Source organism: Carassius auratus, chromosome 8 (assembly GCF_003368295.1).
Source record: "Carassius auratus strain Wakin chromosome 8, ASM336829v1, whole genome shotgun sequence".
NCBI classification, from domain to species: domain Eukaryota; kingdom Metazoa; phylum Chordata; class Actinopteri; order Cypriniformes; family Cyprinidae; genus Carassius; species Carassius auratus.
This window is the reverse complement of record NC_039250.1, coordinates 24,708,214-24,724,949: the sequence shown is the minus strand read 5'-3', so window position 1 is coordinate 24,724,949 and position 16,736 is coordinate 24,708,214. Positions and strand designations below refer to the sequence as shown.

Below are 16,736 nucleotides of genomic sequence, written 5' to 3'. Positions count from 1 at the left end.
TTTTTCATAAAGAAAACTAACACAGAGACATATATCTACATGGGGGCACACATGACATAATATTAACTGATTATTTGGTGCAAACTTCTGGCTAACCATTAAAAGTCTTTGCCTTTCACAGAAGTCTCATGATCCTCTGGAGGTGTGGTTCTCGTCACTCTCCCCTCCTTCTCTTGTAATTATATATAACAGACAGGACTGAGCTACTGTTAGTAGAGTTGTGGAGTTAAAGGCTAAGAAAGCTTTCAGGGTCATATTTACCTTGTGTGTTTTACACAGGAACTGAGCGTTCGGTTATCAGTCATTTTATTGATAACACAATCGATCGAGCAGAAGTCATTCAAAGCATTTGGTGAGTACTCTTTAGTTTCTTTTAGGTTTTATCTGACACTTTGTGTTGGGTTGCAATAGGCTCCAGCACTATTTATTCAATGGTGTATTTTAACTTTAGGGCAAAGTTGATAGTATGTTTGTAATTTAATTAATCATTAATTTCATTCATGTCTGCTCACAAGAGTATTATGTTGGTCTTGACTTTACTTAGAAATGCAGGCCATCAAATATCCATGTGTAATATCACTCAGACCTGAAAATGAACAAATCCTAATTATAGAGTATTCTTGTGCATGTAAATGTGGCAAGGAACCATCATAAAGCAGCAGGTATTCTGTGCAAAGTCAAAACATTTATATTATTTTCATAGAATAATAAGTAATTCAACAAGTCATTCATCTACTTCTCAAAGAAGCATGTGTTCAAGTGTTCATATAAAGTTTGTACATTTTATATTCTGAGTCTCCCTTGATCCTCTGATGTCTGAAGGCACTTATGTAATAGTCTGTGCTACAAAGTTGCCATCAAAATATCAAAAGTATTTCCAGGCACATAATCAAATAGCATGCTTAATGAAGCATTATTAAGCCTCTTTTTTTCCTAATGAATATGGCACTTTGTTTTGGAAATTCCTACTTGACGACTTACACTGGCATGCAGTAGAGCTTAATGTCTCCTCAAAAGTTTTTTTTGAAAACCATCATTATTTTTATGGTAAATAAATAATATGCTGTTCTACCAGATTTAAAATTTAAATCATCTGCACTTTGTTTAGTACCACATTGTCATTGTTGGGTAACCACACTAGCCACATGATTGAGGTTGAACTACTACATAATATTAAGATGTTGCTGCTAATCTAAATGTTATAATTATCATCTATCTGTATCATAGATCTGTACCATCCCTCTCTCTCAAAAGTATCTAAATCAAGGCATATAAAAGCAGTGTGGTTTACTTTAATTGTGTGTTTCTGTTTTTTGCTTTTTTATAGTCAGATCTTAAAGTCTCTAATCCATCCAAATGTCTCTTTCTTTTCCAGAATGTACCGTCCATCACTCCTAAGATCCAATCCACAATGGATGTCTTTGTCTGTGTAGCCACCCAAAGCCAATACAAAGACTTTACCCTTATTAGCTAACAGTTGCTTTTTACTTCCCGCTACTGTCTTTTTTGTTTGTAGAGATAGACAAGGTGTAGATTGTTAGATTTTTAACTTGTCTTCTAATTACTTTGGATATTTATTTATTTATTAAGAAGAAATACCTCAATAATCCAACCCAGTTTGATTCACAATAGGCCAGAAGTGCAGTTACTCTCCAGCAATGGAATCCACTACACTAGCATCCTTAGCAACTGTTACAATGCTAACAGCTGCCTCACAGACAGACATGTCTGGTGTCCTCTGGCTGCTGGTGCTGGGCTTTGTCATCGCTTTTATCCTGGCGTTCTCAGTGGGCGCCAACGATGTAGCCAATTCCTTTGGTACAGCAGTGGGTTCTGGGGTGGTGACTCTGCGCCAGGCCTGCATCCTGGCCACCATCTTTGAGACAGTGGGTGCCATACTTTTGGGGGCCAAAGTCAGTGAGACTATCCGTTCGGGTATCATCGATGTTCACATGTACAACGGCTCAGAGGCTGTGCTGATGGCTGGCTCCATTAGCGCCATGTTTGGTGAGTACATACTTCATTTAAAGTGATAGTTCACCCAAAAAATAATTTTCCTCTTGTTGTTCCAAACTAGTATGACTTTATTTCTTCTATGGACCACAAAAGAAGATATTTTAGCAACCAATGGGTTATTTTAGATCCCTTTGGCTTCCATTGCTATCTTTCTCCTTCAAATCCTCATTTCACTCGAAGCCAGTACATATTTGAACACATCCAAAATGTCCATCATAGTTCCACAGGCGATTGCGATTCAGCAGAATCCAGTGAATTGCGAGCATGTCACCTAGGTGGAACTTTATCAGGTTATCGTGACTTGTGTTGGTCCAGTCAAAGGCTTAAATTATGTTTTGTTCATTTCTTGTTACAGGATCTGCTGTTTGGCAGCTTGTAGCTTCGTTCTTGAAACTCCCCATCTCTGGGACGCACTGCATTGTGGGTGCCACAATCGGCTTTTCCATGGTTGCTAGAGGTCATCAGGGGGTCAAATGGCTGGAATTGCTTCGCATTGGTATGTGAAACTGAGTATTTTTGAGAATTTGCGTAAGTGTGCTTAGTCAGATTATATTTTTTCCTGAAGAATGAGTCAGTTAATGGAAAGAGAATATTTTTCCCATGTGACCCCAGAAATAGTAAGCAGAAAGACCACCAGCATGATATAATGCAGATTTCTTAGTTTTATTATTTTTTTCACATGAGATCTATTTATAGTAAAGAACATTTTGGACTATACAGACAGAAAAGATTTTGGGTGTTTGTTGACACTCGGCGTGCAGCCCTGAGAAATTTTGGGCCGTACAGATAAGAGAGAAGAACATCACTGTTTAGATATTACATTATAATTATTTGTCTAACCTGTTGATGTATGTGTTGCAGTTGCTTCTTGGTTTCTTTCACCTCTTCTCTCCGGAATCATGTCTGCTATTGTCTTCTACTTTGTCCGCAAGTTCATCTTGAATAAGGTAAAAAAGCAAATCTGAGCTTACCTGTAACATAATGTACCAGTGTCTGTTTTGGTACTTTTTAATCCCTCGTTGCTGTCAATAAAGAAAGAACTTGTGCCTTTTACCATGTGCTAAATGGCAATATTTCCATATGCTCCAGGAGGATCCAGTGCCCAATGGTTTAAGAGCATTACCAGTTTTCTATGCTGTTACTATGGGAATCAATCTATTCTCCATCATGTTTACTGGAGCACCAAGTAAGCATTTGTCTTCTCTAAGTAATTTAATTACATTTTTTACAAATATTTAGATCAGTATTTTCTTCATATATGAATATTTATGAATATATTTTTTCTATGTCTCTAAATATAACTAAAAGGAGCTTTAGCTTTTTGAGAAATATTTGGTTCCCAAATTCTAATCACATGTCATGTCATAATCACATGTATAGGTACAGGACCCGTCCGTTATTTATCATTAATTAACACACTGTTGATTTACTTTGACGTTCACAAACACATACAAAGTCTGGTGGGTTAAGCAGTACTCAGTATTGCTAATGATTATAGCTATTTGAAAATGTGTAACTGTCTGCACAGTCTGTTGATGTAATAATAAAGTTATGAAATATATTTTTGGCCCAAGTCCAACAATCTGTACCCATTAGAGAACTTCAGTGGGATCATGATGTACTGAAGATAAAAAAAAGCCACAGTGAATCAACAGTTGACCTAGAGTCTGTGTACTAATCAGTGGACCACAGGACCGCCCTCTTCCTGGTTATCTATTGAGCCATGCACATGACCATGTTCGATACCGTTGGTGCTTCTGTTCATTCAAAGGAACTGAAAATTAACTTAGCCATAAGTTATAATGATAAAAAAGAAACTTCCACTGTATAGCCTCCCATTTCACCCTAATTTTAAACAGAAAATTGTATAACCGTTTGCCTTACTGTGGTGTTTTGTCAACACATTGCCTTTCAACAGACTTAATTCTGGAGGGACACGTAACATGCTATCATTGTCATGCTGTCACACTCGTCCACAAGTTGCTTTATTTCTTTAATAAATATTTGGTCCCCCTTTTTAAAAAGATTATTTGTATTTCGGATTGAGTATTCACACAGTTTGTTTTTGAACCAAGTTTGAAGTTAAGCTAATGCTAATTTGCTAATTAGAGAAACCCAAATTCTTTACAGGAGGATGGTAGGACTTTTCATTATGAGAATGTAGAATATGTAGAACTGTTTAGCACTAAAACGTGTTAAGTTTTCATCTCGTTCTTCTCTGTATTCTACAGTGTTGGGATTTGATAGGATACCATGGTGGGGTACTCTGCTGATCTCACTGGGCTGTGCCCTGCTTACTGCTGCGCTGGTCTGGTTCATTGTCTGTCCACAGTTAAAGAAGAAGATTAAAAGTAACTATTTATTTATATACCCTTTTTACATCAGTATTAATTTTAAAATGCCCAAAGTGTGGAATTCTGGGTAATTCTTTGCAATGTAATTGAAACTTACATTATGAATGCACACTGTACCATTCAAAAGTTTTATTTAGTAAAGATGCATTAAATAGATAAAAAATGACAGTAAAGATGTTTAATATGTTACAAAAGATTACTCTTTCAAGTAAACTATGTTCCTTTGAACTTTTGATTTATGAAAGCAACACTATGTAATTCTGTTCAAAATTGGGAAAAAAATATAATGAGCGAGACGAGTACATCGTAAATTCATCTACCTAACCGCTTTTTTTCTCTTATCCCAAATGACTATGGTACATTTAGAATAAGTGATTATTTTTGGACTATTGTAGACTGTTCATGTCGTCACCACTGTGGAGTAACACATATCTGCATGAATTGCCATAGACATAATCTTGGAGAAGTAGCTCCGGTTACTGTTCTTCCGCGGGATGCGTGCAGTTCTGTTTATTAAAAGTGTTGCTTTAAAGTATCTCGAATTTTTTTTTTTTTTTTTTCAATGTTAAGCAACATTGATAATTAAGTAGAAATGTTTCTTGGACACCAAATTAGCCCTTGCCCATTGCACAATGATGCAATAAATTATCTTTGTAAATGTTTCTAATAAACTACCACATTGACTTTGCATGCATTCGGATCTGTCCTGTTAATATACTTACTTCTGTAATTATTTCCATTTATTCAGGTCAGAATATTGCCGACACTAGTGGAACACAGTTGATTGAGAAGAAACCATGCTCAAACGGCCCCATGGCCCATCCTGCCCCACCTCGAAGCCACTCTCCTGTTCCACAGACACCCCCTGCTGACAGCAACAGGGTGGCCTTTGACATCGGAGGTTCAGCAGAAACTGACCTGGACAACAAAGATTTTGACACCAAAGATTTGGATTGCACTCATGGTCAGCCTCTTGAAATGATAAAAACACGAAATGAACTGTATGTGTTTTAATGAACTGATTCTATTATGTCTAAATTACTAATTCTTTAATCTACAATTTTGGTCATCCATTGTAGCTTTGAATGGCATTGCTGGAATTGCTGTCCCAGACTTGAGCGGAAGCCATTTTCACACCGTACACAAAGATTCTGGAATCTACAAGGATCTACTTCACAAACTTCACCTGGCCAAGGTGGGCGAATGCATGGGAGAGACCGGAGACAAACCCATCCGCCGCAACAACAGTTATACTTCTTACACCATGGCCATCTACGGAATACACGGGTCATTGAAGGAGGGTGAGGGAAGCCGCACTGGACTGGATGGAGAGAAAAGGCGCTCGCGGTATGACAGCTATAACAGTTACTGCACTGCGGTGGCTGATGGAGAAGTTGCTGCAGGAGAAGAAGCTCTGGCAGTGGAGATTGGAGACGAGACCGTCAGAGAAGACTCACTGGAAGAGGAAATAGATGAGCTTGAGATAGACAAGCCAGAGGTGTCCATGCTCTTCCAGTTCCTGCAGATTCTCACTGCCTGCTTTGGATCGTTTGCGCATGGGGGAAATGACGTTAGGTATGAGAGCCATAATAAACTTTTGTTTGTCCAAAATATTTTTTAATAAAACTGAACTACAAGTAAATTTAAATGTCACCGCATTATAATATAGAGTACGAAAAATGGATATTTATTTTGTGTCCACTAAAATGAGCACCAATGTAGCATTTTGCAGTTTCTTACCAACCCTTAAAGTATACAGAGTAGTGTATATCTTGCATTTCTAACCTTTTTTCTAACCACATTGTTTTATAAAGACGACAGTGCTAATCTATAACTGATAGCATTACCCATCATTTCTCTCTTATAGTAATGCGATTGGCCCTCTCGTTGCACTCTGGCTGATCTATGAAAGCGCTTCTGTAGCACCCACTGCTCCCACACCAATCTGGTTGCTCCTGTATGGAGGAGTGGGTATCTGTACAGGGCTCTGGATCTGGGGTCGGCGGGTCATACAAACAATGGGCAAAGACCTGACTCCCATCACTCCCTCCAGGTAACAAACTGCTAATACCCTGACGTCTCGTACCTCCTCTAAGCAGAAACTGATAAGAGCGCTTATTTGTGGGATCATGCTTTATAATTCAGTTTTATCATCGTGGTTCTCATGAGGCTTAAGGGCCGGTTCCCACTTTCTTATCTCTGTTGACTGTGCAGTGCAAACAAACGGTTTAACAACACTCCTTGTCTCATGGAAATTCCCTCAAGCACCACAGCAGTAAAGAAGATTTGTCTTGTCTTTAGTATTATGACATTTTGACAATGCTGCAGGACTTATTCCATTTAAATAGTCCTTTGCTGTGTTAAAAGATGCTTATACAGCTTATTATAATCATCATGTCTGTCTCGCAGCGGATTTAGCATTGAGCTCGCCTCTGCTGTAACAGTGGTTGTTGCTTCCAACATCGGACTCCCAGTCAGTACCACTCATTGCAAGGTGGGTTACTTACTAGTGCATTAATCCATACAGTTATAATAATTTGTAATAACAGACGTCCAGTTCTATTATCTTCTTTGTTTGTGTGTTTATGAACAGGTTGGATCAGTGGTGTCAGTTGGCTGGCTCCGCTCCAGGAAGGCCGTTGATTGGCATCTGTTCCGGAATATCTTTATCGCTTGGTTTGTTACCGTGCCAATTTCTGGTCTCATCAGTGCTGCTATTATGGCACTCTTCTATTATGTTATATTGCCTCTGACCTAATGTTTTATGTTAAACCATTTACTCCTTGTAAATACTTATACATTTGGGCCTCAACTGTGGAATGCCCCTTAGTCTGGTCCCATCATATGTACTGTACATAGCAAATCAAAGACTGTGTATGTTTCCATGTCACACTCACACTCTGTGATTTTTGTACATGTTTAAGGTGCTTAATAGTGTTAGGAAATAATTGTGTAGCCATTAAATGTGTGAGATATTTAGTTTTTGGGCCTCACATATGTTTGTAAAGAAAAATATTGTTAGATTAGTCTAAAATTCTTTTGGCAATGAAAATGTATACTCTGAGCTGTAAGGCAGTATTTTATTTATAAAACAATATATATGTATACTTGCATGGCATTTGAAATAAATCTGCTATTTCTGCTGACATTTGCATTTTTATTTCCATCTGTAAATAAACCACAGTTTTTACAAAACAGTATAAATTATGCTTTTTTTATCTAAAAACTGTGAGACTTGTTTTCAGTACAGTATTAAATTTAAAGGGTAATCCATGTTTGTTAAAGCAAGTGTATTTAAGAAAAGTATTCTAAGAATAAAAGAAATAAAAGCATGTGGATATTGTGCCTTCCCAGACGCTTTATGTTTTTAGTAGGCTACCTCATACAGTTTTATAATACTGGCTTTTTCAATAAAATCTGTTACAAACAATTCTAATGCACGGAGGAGCATGCGCAAAGAACATTAAGCTGCATTTGAAACAGGCAGGAAGGAAGTCGACCGGAAGTTGAAGTCGGCTGCATGCCGCCATCTTGTAGCAGAACTTCACTTGCGTTAGCATCCCATTGACTCCCATTCATTTTGGCGTGACTTTGACAGCGAATAACTTTACATCTGAGGTGTTTAAAGACTCCATTTGTCCATTATTTATTTCTAAAGATACACGACAATGTATAAAGGGCTCCATTACCTTCTATGTTACATTATGGCCCCGTAGAAACAGTTTTTGTAAAAATAGGCTAACGATTGTGTCATAACCACTCAACTCTCTGTCGCACAGTAGAGAAATTACCGTACAGACAGGAGGAGAAGCTCGCAGGCAATTAACTTAATATGGCATACTGGCGTTACATTTTAAAATAAAATACAAAATAATTAATCAGAATACTTACTCCTGCTCACTCACGCCAAAGAACTCCCCGCTCAAGCTCGCCGTCTCTGCAAGATTAACAATGGCAGTTTGCACACACACCTACTAGAAGATTTACATCTGTCAGACAGGTTGCTGACGTCATCAAGCTTAGTTTGAGTCTGCGCGTCAGAAACGGAAGTGCTTAAAATAACTAAAAATGGGCTTCACTTGTCTCAATTGAGTTCCAATGGGATCGCTGTGTTCATTTCTTTTACTGTCTATGGTTTGAAACCGTCGTGTGTGTTTCAGATGCATGATGCTGTTTCGGAGATAAAGAAAAGAGTTAACTTTTCAAAGTGTGTTATTAGTGTGGTGTGCGCATACTTTGTGCTATCGTGCACACCAAGCTATTGTATGCATAACTAGGAACATAGTGTATGAGTGCTGTCCAGTTTATTTAGCCGACTGTCTCTCTGCTAGCACCGGTGTATCTGCAGTGTTGCCAACTAATTTTCAGAGAAAGTTGCTAAAGGAAGGTTGATTTGTTGCTAAAAGTTGCTAAATGACACTCTGATGTCATTGCGTGATGAGGGCGCTACGTAATCACTACACAAAATTGTATCACTGCATCAAATATAAGCTAAAATACTTGATATGTTGATTTATATTTTAATTTAAATAATAATAATGCATAATATAATATTAAAATATAAATAACTGTATTTTTTGAATTGTTGAACACTTACAAATCTTTTGAACAATTTCAGATTTATTTTTTTTGCTTGTAAACTAGTAAAACTACTACGCATTCTGAGCAATAGTTTTAAGTATTGTATAAGTTAGTATGCTACACTCTAAAAACAGGGCAAAATCTAATATGTTAATATGAAGGAATTTTTCGTATAGATTTTTTTTAGATTTTAATTACGCATTGTATTTAGTGTTTAAAGGTTTACAATGGATAATGTATAATGTCCTTGAAAGATACTAGTACCTTTTCCATTTTTCTAGATATTGTTCTTGCAATGTGATAAGTGATCAACAATCACAGTTACAAGCTAACACGGTGTATCATTAATGAACAATTATTAAATTTGTATTATTATTAATTAATCAAACAATTGCAAACAGCAAGTAACTTGATTTACATGATGTGTACTCATCTTTGGTTTCCTCTTTTTGTGTATATTAGATGAAAATATGAGCCTTTTTTATCACTCAAGTCACTTATTAATTGTTGCTTAAAGTTGCCAAATAAATGTTAAAACTTGCTAAATTTGTTGCTAGGTACTTCTTTGAAAAAAAGTTGCTACTGTAGTCTGAAAAGTTGCTAAATCTAGCAACAAAATTGCTAAGTTGGGAACACTTGAGAAACACCTACTGTCTCGGAATGTCTGTTCCACTTTACGCAAACATACTACAATTCTTGCGTAGTTGCCGAGTTACTATACGTACGATCAGAACTAGCGTGCGCAAGAAGCACGACTGGATGTACGGCAAGTCAAATAGTTCAAAATACCGTCGTTAATCCTAAACTTGAAAATAGTTTTAAGACAAAAGCCTTTTCAACTTGAAATGTATTTCCTTTTTTTTTCAATTACCGATTTCAATGTGATGCTTGAGGCTTTGGCTATTCTGTTTTATACTGTTGTATACTTTTTAATTTATGCTCATTTATGTAAAAAATATTTGTGTGTGGCGTGTGCAAAACATTCATTAGAATAAGTATACAATGAACCATAAATGTTGTGTATAAACCAGAACCCTATGCACACATGAAAATTTTAATTCATAGTGATTTTTTCCCCCTTTATTCAATAAACTTTAAACCTGGTTAACAGACTCTGTGCCTTTGTCTGAAAGAATGATCTTTGTTGCCCCAAACCTGTGAACTAAATTAATGCAGTACACAACTGCTTCATATTTAGTCAGAATAGCATAGGCAATTTTGTGTAATGGTCAATAAATGTACTCATTTACATTGTTGGTCCTGGTGGTGACTTTCCCCACTAAAGTCATCCATGCTGTTAACATAATCAGTTTATGTCAAACAGCAATGTTGAAAAGGAAAATATTTAGTAGATTTTTGAACCATTTATCAACGTCCACCCCCATTCCAGGCCAGTAGAATCTAGCTGAAATGGCAAGCTTGCTTTTTTCTAATTCTAAAATAAAAATTGACAGGCCTCTTTTTGTCCTACAGCCAAATTTCTTCTAAACTTTACATTGTTTTCTGAGAATATAATACCCTGAGTTTGGACGTCAGCATGGACAGATTACACTAATTTGCAATGAAAAAAATAAAACTGCAAAAACTCCGACATAAGACAAAAATAAAGGAACAACTGCAAGATGAATAAAAAAAAATAGAACATAAACAGGGGTGTGATAATCATTTTACTATGCTGCAGTGTAGCAAGAAATTTGTCCCATTTTGCTTTCCTTACATCCAGGTGTGTTTGGTGTATTTGCATGTGGCAGTGTTGCCAAATTCTCCTCAGCTTCATTCAGGCAGCCCTTGGAAATCAGGTGAGATCACTGCACTTGTTTACATGTGATGTGTATAGAAGTTTTCACTTTAAACTTTACTGGAGATTTTTCATGTTAGGGATGATAACCAATAAAAATATTCTGCCAATATAAAAAATGTTTTGTCTAGAAATAAATTAAAATGATGCACCAAAAATTTACATTTTTATTACAATAACTCATTATAATATACAGCCGTGGCCAAAATTTTTTGAGAGTGACAAATATTAAGTTATCAAATGTTATCAGTTTATATGATGGCTTAATTCATGGCCACCTTTTTTTAAAGTTTGCTCACACATCAGACTTACTGACTAATGATCTATGAAGAAGATGTCTCCATCCTCTTCTGTCTTTATTTCTATTCTTATCTCTGTGGGTAGTTTTTGTGTCCACTGTTGATGTTAAGTTGTAATGACCTTGTTACATTGTGATGCAATATGTTATTCCATTTGGAAATTTATTTAATTTACGCCCCTACAGTTGCAGCTTGAAGTTGCGCTGGAATTATTATTGACCCCAATATTACAATAAGATGAACTGATGAGATGTTCATGACATTTTGTTTGTTTTGTGCAGAAACGTGAAGAGGGCTGGTGGGTTGTTATTGGACACCACGAATTAAACAGTCTCATCTCAATCAAGAGACTAACTGTTCAACAGAAGGACAAGGTAAAGTCCTACAGTAGTGCGTTATTCCTGTGTAGTATTAAAAACTAGAATTAAAAGTTAGTGAACTAACTTTGATGTTGGCTTGGCCATCTTGGCCATGGGGCAAAAGAGCCACAGTACTTGTGTGCCTAGCATTCTTGAGTTGCCCCGCTGCCAAAAAAATAAATAAATAATACAATAAAAAAAAATACACCTGCGACAGTCTTTTTCCATGGTCCCTTGCTGTTTTCTTTTTAAATAAAAAGCCTAGGCTATGAAAACAGCTACGACAGGGTTGTCTAGCTGAATGTGAAATAAGTCATGCAAAAACCATAATCTCCTAAATACCATTCAATTTAATCTTATTTTAATAGTACTGACAACATATTTTAAGTTATCACACATCACTGAAAAATTAAAGAATTTTAATCAAAATTTTAATTAATATTTATTATAAAATAAATATTTCATAAAACTGAAACTTAAATATATTATTTCTATAGACTATACAAAACGGAAAAGAAAAAAGACTAAATAATAAGGCTGAATAAGCTGATCTATAGCATGTTAAATGGTGGTTGCTTGTCTATGAATGGTACACCCTTCTAAGCTCACAGAAGTGGTTTGACCCAAGTCCTCAGCAGCCAATGACATTGACCTCTTCAAACTGATTTTTAACTTGTACTTCAAGTGTATTTCACGTGTATTTAACACGTGAAATACACGTTAAATACCCGCTGATTTTTCATGTGTAAACAACACGTATTTAACGTGTTAACTAATATTGGATATAATATCGGAGTAATATAGTATTTTAAGAAGCTCTTAAAAATATATATAAATTACTTTACCATGTTGTGCAGCGCCGATAAATGAATAATATTAAATACGTGTTGTCTACGCATGAAATACACGTATTTAACGTGTTGTTGACGTGTTAAAATTCACGTGTATTTGACCCTCTTGGCCTTCCATACACATTAGATATAATGAGGGAGACGTGAAAAAAGGACATTGCGTTGTTTTGATATGGATTACTTTATCAAAAAATATTTCTTCGGGAGCACTTGTTTAGTTTAAAGGTAGACATGTCAAGCTTTCTATAGATATATCTCTCATGTCTCTTCGTTGAGTATTCATGGAGTTACAGTTCATTTTAATGACGTGTTTGTAAATGAAGATCAGCGCAGACCAAGGCTGCAGACAGCACACCTTGTTTGTTATCTTTATTTTATAAGTGCCCAAAGTTTTGATGTTATTATGTTTGTATCCAAAAAAAAGTAGACCCTTTACAGAGACACGTTAAAATTCACGTGTATATTTGACCCTCTTGGCCTTCCATACACATTAGACGTGAAAAAAGGATATCGCGTTGTTTTGATATGGATTACTTTATCACAGAATATTTGTTCGGCAGCACTTGTTTGGTTTAAAAGTAGACATGTCAAGCTTTCTATAGATATATCTCTCATGTCTCTTCGTTGAGTATTCATGGAGTTACAGTTCATTTTAATGACGTGCTGTAAATGAAGATCAGCGCAGACCAAGGCTGGAGACAGCACACCTTGTTTGTTATCTTTATTTTATAAGTGCACAAAGTTTTGTTGTTATTATGTTTGTATCCAAAAAAAAGTAGACCCTTTACAGATTCGATTGATGTATTGCTCTTATCTGTACGATTAAAACTGAAAATGTAATTTAAGTAATTGTCGGGGTTATCAGGAGAAAATGACTCAAAACGCGTTAATCGACTCCAGAGTTAAAAGGCTGTCGTGACTTTTTTCCTTCCAGTATTCATAAGCTGTATCACGCTGTCAAATTATATGGCATTTTGCACACATAAACATATCAAAAACACCTGAATTCTGCTCTTGTTGTGTTCTAATGGGTGGAATAGTGCTGTGATATTATTTTTGGAGTCTCTTAAAAAATGCTGATGAAGTGCTCATTTCTCTCTCGTCTTTCTCTCTGTTCTTTGGTCAGATACATAATTTATTAATGAGATATCTGATCCGGTAATAATAACATATGTTGATTTAGCTTGTCAGTGTGAATGAAATGTGTAGCCTATTTATTTGTCTGATCTCGCCCCAAACGCGGCTGTCATGTGACTTTTTTTTCCCTTCGCGATGTCAAATATTGCATTTTGCACACATACACGGCTCAAAAACCCCTGGATTTTTCTCTTAGTGTGTTCTAATTGGTGGATTTTGTGCATTCGCAGGAATATTTATTTTAAGAAGCTCTTAAAAAATATATAAATGACTTTACCATGTTGTGACGATGGATAACAATTGATGTGAGGTTCAGCCTGACAGATCAAATCTCACAATTACATATAAACACTCATGTGTATAATATATTCTTCTAATTGTTTTGTGCCGTTTCGCTGCAGTGTTTTAATGTGACAGGCTGTAAATTCTCTTCAAGTGTTCAGAGAAATACATCGCGAGCTCGCGGGCAGTTGCGCTGCCGCGAATATATCATGTTATTACTTTAAACAGTTCAGAGACATCTGATTTTAGCTCTTGGTGTGTTCTAACGTGTGGATTGCGTGCAATCGCCGTTTTAAAAGGTCTTAAATAAGAATGAATTCGCTCGTTGTGAGCTCCTTGGAGACAGCAGCAGTGATTCTTCTCTCATCTTTCTGACTGCTCTCTGCCCAGAAATCAATTATTAATGAGCCCTGACCCCTGTAATAATCAGATATGCTGGTTTAGCTTGTCAGTTTGAGGGAAATTGTATTATTTACTTGGTATTTTTAACCGGTTTAAAAGTGAAACGAAACCCGGCCGACTCCTCCCTTAATTTTGGGTATTGCAACTAGGGGCGCATTTTTTCTCAGATAATGTAAGTCTATGGGTAATGTATTTTGACATTTAAAAATTAATAAAAAAAAAACTTTAAGTCTGATCCGTCTGAAAAGATATAGCAACCAGCACCGCTCTATCCCGCAGGTGTCTGCCGAGTTTGGGGCTTGTGGCTTTAAAGCCCTAGGAGGAGTAGCGTTCAGAATTTCTGTCAGAAAAATAATAATAAGAACTAGAATTAAAAGTTAGTGAACTAACTTTGATGTTGGCTTGGCCATCTTAGCCATGGGGCAAAAGAGCCACAGTACTTGTGTGCCCAACATTCTTGAGTTGCCCTGCTGCAAAAAAAATAAAATAATAATACCATAAAAAAATACACCTGCAACAGTCTTTTTCCATGGTCCCTTGCTTTTTTCTTTTTTAATAAAAAGCCTAGGCTATGATAACAGCTACGCCAGGGTTGTCTAGTTGAATGTGAAATAAGTCATGCAAAAACCATAATCTCCTAAATACCATTCAATTTAATCTTATTTTAATAGTACTGACAACATATTTTAAGTTATCACACATTACTGAAAAATTAAAGAAGGGACACTATATATAGTATAGTTCGGTGAGTCAAGAGCTAAACAAAAAGTCCTGTTTCATTACAAAATACTGTAACTTTTATAAACTTTATACTATCACCACAACATTTTAATTACTATTTATTATAAAATAAATATTTCATAAAACTGAAACTTAAATATATTATTTCTATAGGCTATACAAAACAGAAAAGAAAAAAGACTAAATAATAAGGCTGAATAAGCTGATCTATAGCATGTTAAATGGTGGTTGCCTGTCTATGAATGGTACACCCCTCTAAGCACACAGAAGTGGTTTGACCCAAGTCCTCAGCAGCCAATGACACTGACCTGTTCAAACTGATTTTTAAGTCATACTTCACGTGTATTTCACGTGTATTTAACGTGTATTTAAAACGTGAAATATAGCTGATTTTTCATGAGTAAACAACGCGTATTTAACGTGTATTTGACCCTCTTGGCCTTCCATACACATTAGAAGGGAGACGTGAAAAAAGGACATCGCGTACTTTATCACAGAATATTTGTTCGGCAGCACTTGTTTAGTTTAAAAGTATACATGTCAAACTTTCTATAGATATATCTCTCATGTCTCTTCGTTGAGTATTCATGGAGTTACAGTTCATTTTAATGACGTGTTTGTAAATGAAGATCAGCGCAGACAAGGTTGAAGACAGCACACCTTGTTTGTTATCTTTATTTTATAAGTGCACAAAGTTTTGTTGTTATTGTGTTTGTATCCAAAAAAAAGTAGACCCTTTACAGATTCGATTGATGTATTGCTCTTATCTGTACGTTTAAAACTGAAAATGTAATTTAAGTAATTGTCAGGGTTATCAGCAGAAAATGACTCAAAACGCGTATATGCGTTAATCGACTCCAGAGTTAAAAGGCTGTCGTGACTTTTTTCCTTCCAGTATTCATAAGCTATATCGCGCTGTCAAATTATATGTCATTTTGCACACATAAACATCTCAAAAACACCTGAATTCTGCTCTTGTTGTGTTCTAATGGGTGGATTAGTGCGCTGTGATATTATTTTTGGAATCTCTTAAAAAATGCTGATGAAGTGCTCATTTCTCTCTCGTCTTTCTCTCTGTTCTTTGGTCAGAGACATAATTTATTAATGAGATATCTGACCTGGTAATAATAACATATGTTGATTTGGCTTGTCAGAGTGAATGAAATGTGTAGCCTATTTATTTGTCTGATCTCGCCCCAAACGCGGCTGTCATGTGACACTTTTTTCCCTTCGCGATGTCAAATATTGCATTTTGCACACGTACGGCTCAAAACCCCTGGATTTTTCTCTTAGTGTGTTCTAATTGGTGGATTGTGTGCATTCGCAGGTATATTTATTTTAAGAAGCTCTTAAAAATATATATATAAATGACTTTACCATGTTGTGACGATGGATAACAATTGATGTGAGGTTCAGCCTGACAGATAAAATCTCACAATCACATATAAACACTCATTTTCATGTGTATAATATATTGTTCTAATTGTTTTGTGCCGTTTCGCTGCAGTGTTTTAATGTGACAGGCTGTAAATTAATTCTCTTCAAGTGTTCAGAGAAATACATTGCGAGCTCGCGGGCAGTCGCGCTGCTGCGAATATATCATGTTATTACTTTAAACAGTTCAGAAACATCTGAATTTAGCTCTTGGTGTGTTCTAACGTGTGGATTGCGTGCAATCGCCGATATAATTTAATTATAAAAGGTCTTAAATAAGAATAAATTCGCTCGTTGTGAGCTCCGTGGAGACAGCATGAGCTGAGCAGCCGTGATTCTTCTCTCGTCTGTCTGACTGCTCTCTGCCCAGACATCAAGTATTCATAAGCTGTATCACGTTGTCAAATTATATTTCATTTTGCACACATAAACAGTTCAAAAACACCTGAATTCTGCTCTTGTTGTGTTCTAATGGGTGGATT

General features: G+C 36.1%; 1 protein-coding gene across 1 annotated transcript; it reads left to right on the top strand.

The window, feature by feature from the left end:
* The first annotated feature begins 210 nt into the window (after nucleotides 1–210).
* Nucleotides 211–7,516, top strand: LOC113107762 (sodium-dependent phosphate transporter 1-A-like). Its single transcript, XM_026270462.1, has 11 exons — nucleotides 211–352; nucleotides 1,376–2,007; nucleotides 2,372–2,512; nucleotides 2,878–2,963; nucleotides 3,106–3,202; nucleotides 4,248–4,367; nucleotides 5,119–5,334; nucleotides 5,450–5,945; nucleotides 6,238–6,423; nucleotides 6,780–6,864; nucleotides 6,964–7,516. Exons 2-11 carry the CDS (start codon nucleotides 1,659–1,661, stop codon nucleotides 7,126–7,128), a joined length of 1,941 nt encoding a protein of 646 aa, XP_026126247.1. The 5' UTR covers nucleotides 211–352; nucleotides 1,376–1,658; the 3' UTR covers nucleotides 7,129–7,516.
* The last annotated feature ends 9,220 nt before the right edge of the window (nucleotides 7,517–16,736 follow it).